This window comes from Garra rufa, chromosome 22 (assembly GCF_049309525.1).
Source record: "Garra rufa chromosome 22, GarRuf1.0, whole genome shotgun sequence".
In the NCBI taxonomy this organism is placed as follows: Eukaryota; Metazoa; Chordata; class Actinopteri; order Cypriniformes; family Cyprinidae; genus Garra; species Garra rufa.
In genome coordinates, this window is record NC_133382.1 from 5,747,318 (window position 1) to 5,750,925 (window position 3,608).

Genomic DNA, 3,608 nt, shown 5'->3' on the forward strand with positions numbered 1-3,608 from the left:
TCAAATCGCCTACTTCATTTTGGTGACTTCTCATGCACGTTTGTGCTGGATTAGCATGTCTGTTGGTATTTTAATAAGCATGATTTTTGATGCACCAAACATATTTACTACAATGAGGTCAAACCTACCAAGATCATGTACTACCTTATTCAGTAAATATACACAAATACCTAAAGCAATTAATAAAGAGCCACAACTGACATTGTTAATGCAATAAATGCACAGATCCTTTATACTGACACACTTCTAATTGAGTTTGTAGGATTTAAATAAAAAACTTGGCTTGAGCCAAAACATCAGGGGGTAATGGTGTTGGTTGAAGGCCCACAGCATGGTCATGTAAGATTTCGAGAGACAATTGTGGGTGAATGTGCATCCCTCTAGGGGGGTCCGGGGGCATGCCCCCCTGGAGAAAATTTTATACATTTTAAAGGTAAATCCATTAATTTGGTGCATTTTGAGAGTTCAAAAATAAGAGCTACAACTACGTTCACTGTGCAAATTGAACAAAAAAAAATAAAAAAGTTGATGACAATCTAAAAAGGGTCCAGAACTGCCTCTAGTCAGAAAGTACCGTGTTCTTCCTTGACCCATGCTACACCCCTGCACTGAGTTTTCTGGGCCCCTTTCAACCTCTGGGCCTAATGCAGTGTCCTCCTTTTCAAAACACAAATATCAAGAAAGGAATTTTGTTTAACTATATAGGCCTACATGGTATCTGCAGGATTTTTTAAATCAAAATTAAGGCTTTTTGTTTCCTTTTTTAAGACCTGCAGAAATAGAATTAATATTGAATGAGCGGGATAAAGCAATGTCTAGTAAAATATTAAACCTCTATCATGATTTACAGCTCAGATAATGTTCATAAAAAACAATAACATCTGTAAAAATTGTAACAAAGCTCATTTTTTATGGTGAAATGTAATTATTCTGACTGTCTGAGTTATTAAAATGAACCCTTGCTAGTAGCATATATGATAACCAGTAAAAACACACACATAGGCCTATAGCACCTTAACACCATGGTATAAAAATTAACTAGCCCACATATTTTCTATGTATTTGTATAAAGAACAGTGGTCTAAATAAATTTAGTATAAATGCACAAATGCTATAGATACTATACTTATATTACATTACTTCTTTACAGCAATACATGTCTACATTAATATAATATTCCGCATTTCTACCGCAATACCATGGTGCAGTTAGTGTAAAATAAAAAGGCTACATGGTAAATGATTCTGACTGCATCGTCGCGCACAGTGTTTCTCCTATTTGTCAGCGCTGTTTTGCCTGTTTAAGTCGCAAAGTCATTTGTGTTCTTTTATTAAATTCAAGCGCTTCATTGTGGATCTTACAGCGCTGTTTAGTGCTCGCTAGTAAACGCGTCTGCTTTAGTGAATTTGCGCTCCGCTGCTGTGATCTGAGCGGATACAGTATAAACGGTCCGTGTGGCAGTAAGGGCTGGCTCAAACTGCGGCATCGGCATCTCGCAGCGGCACTTCCGGCGGCATGTCGAGATGCCGCTGTTTTTCTCCGGCAGGTGCCGCTACAGCGGCATCTCCAGATGCCAGAGCGGCATCGGCATCTCGCAGCGGCATCTAGCAGCGGCATAGCAGCGGCATCGGCATCTCGCAGCGGCAGCGGCATCTAGCAGCGGCATCTAGCAGCGGCATCGGCATCTCGCAGCGGCATCTCGCAGCGGCATAGCAGCGGCATCGGCATCTAGCAGCGGCATCTCACGCCGGCATGTCCAGCAGGCGTACTTTCTTCTTATTAAAAAAAAAATAAATACATTTCAACAAAATAACATAATATACTACAGGACTGTCATTTCTTAAGTATTTATCATATAATGTGTAATACTGATGCTGGATCAGAGCGTGTGTGTGTGTGTGTGTGTGTGTGTGTGTGTATAGGATCCAGCAGTAAGTGTGTATTAATTTTTCATTTTCAGTTCGTTTCAGTGCCAACAAAGTTAGTAGATCACAAACGATAATAAATAAAAAAATGCAGTGTTTTTAATGTATTTGTCTATTTCAAATACTGCTTTGAAATGTTACTACTTATGAATATAAAATGTTAATACAGAAATTAGTTTGTTATGCTGCACAAAACAGATATCGCAGCTCTTATAGCCTAAAATATACTTAATGTCACTCGTTGTAATTGCATTTAGTAACAATTCATTTAGAGAGCTCTATAATTAAATTCCTGCTAGTAACAATTCCAAACAAAGAGCTCTTTAAATTATATTTTACTATTTACAATTACAATTAAAGAGCTCTCTAATTAAATTCTTACTAGTAACAATTCCAATTACAGTGCTCTCTAATTTAATTCTTACTAGTAACAATTCCCATTAGGGAGTTCTACAAATGTATTTTTACTAGTCATATGTCTCCATTGACTTCCATTTATTTTTAATTACAGAGCTTAACAACATAATTTCTACTATTAAGAATTTCAGTTAAAGAGCTCTACAATTGAATTCCTACTAGTAACAATTACAATTAGAGAGCTCTTTAAATCAATGTTTACTAGTAATAATTCCAATAGCTCTTTAATTCAGTTTTTACTAGTAAGAATTCCTATTAGAGAGCTCTCGAATTCAATTGTCACTAGTAAGAACTTAATTAGACAGCTCTTTAATTCAATTACAGAGCTCTGCAATTAAACATATCTTTAATGTGTTTTTTACTGGTAAAAATTGAATTGTAGAGCTGTGTAACTGCATTTTTATTAGTAATAATTAAATTAGAGAGCTCTCAAATTGGAATTGTAACTAGTAAAAACTGAATTAGAGAGCTCTGCAATTGGAATTATTACTAGTAAAAATTGATTTAGAGAGCTCTGCAATTGGAATTATTACTAGTAAAAATTGATTTAGAGAGCTCTCTAATTGGAATTGTTACTAGTAATAATTAAATTGTAGAGCTCTGTAATTAAAAATGAATGGAAGACAATGGAGACATATGAATGGTAGAAATTAATTTGTAGAGCTCCCTAACTGGAATTGTTACTACTACGAATTGAATTAGAGAGCTCTGTAATTGGAATTGTTAGTAATACAGTTTTTTTACAATCGTTTTTTTGCACTAATAACAGAACTGTAATATCATTTTTCAAAACTCTAGATACAAAACTCAAAACAGTCATTATTTGTAACACAGGCTGTTCAGTGTTCAAAACTTTGCATATTGCATTCATATCTTTAAAGAAGCCTTGCATTAGCAGAAGCATTGTTTCAAAAAACGAATTTATAATGAAATATCGTAGGAACATTACTTTAGATCACCCATACACGAGTTACCCATAGTTTCAATGTGTTTTTGCAAGTACAATCATTAAATATAGCTGTACAAAATATGTGATACAGGTTTCATTTTTTATTTTTATTTTTACTGTAGACTGAGAACAGTACAGACACAGTGGTATCATTGAAATACTGTAATGTGGAATTTACTGATAAAATAAATCTCAGCATGACCAGCTAAAACCAGGCTGGCAAAAACAGCCAAACAGCCTAGGCTGGTTTTAGATGTTTTTTTTCAGCAGGGTTAGTTTGTGTACCAACATTCTTGATACATTCTTTTTTACCAGGG

General features: G+C 35.1%; 1 protein-coding gene across 1 annotated transcript in view; it reads left to right on the forward strand.

Annotated features, from left to right (window-relative positions):
* Window positions 1-306: 306 nt before the first annotated feature.
* The window catches only part of LOC141298320 (integrin alpha-X-like), a 23,405-nt gene continuing 20,103 nt past the window's right edge, over window positions 307-3,608 (forward strand). The window contains exons 1-2 of the mRNA XM_073828823.1: window positions 307-339; window positions 1,364-1,546. Coding sequence (XP_073684924.1) covers window positions 307-339; window positions 1,364-1,546 — 216 coding nt within the window. The remainder of the gene's footprint in view (window positions 340-1,363; window positions 1,547-3,608) is intronic.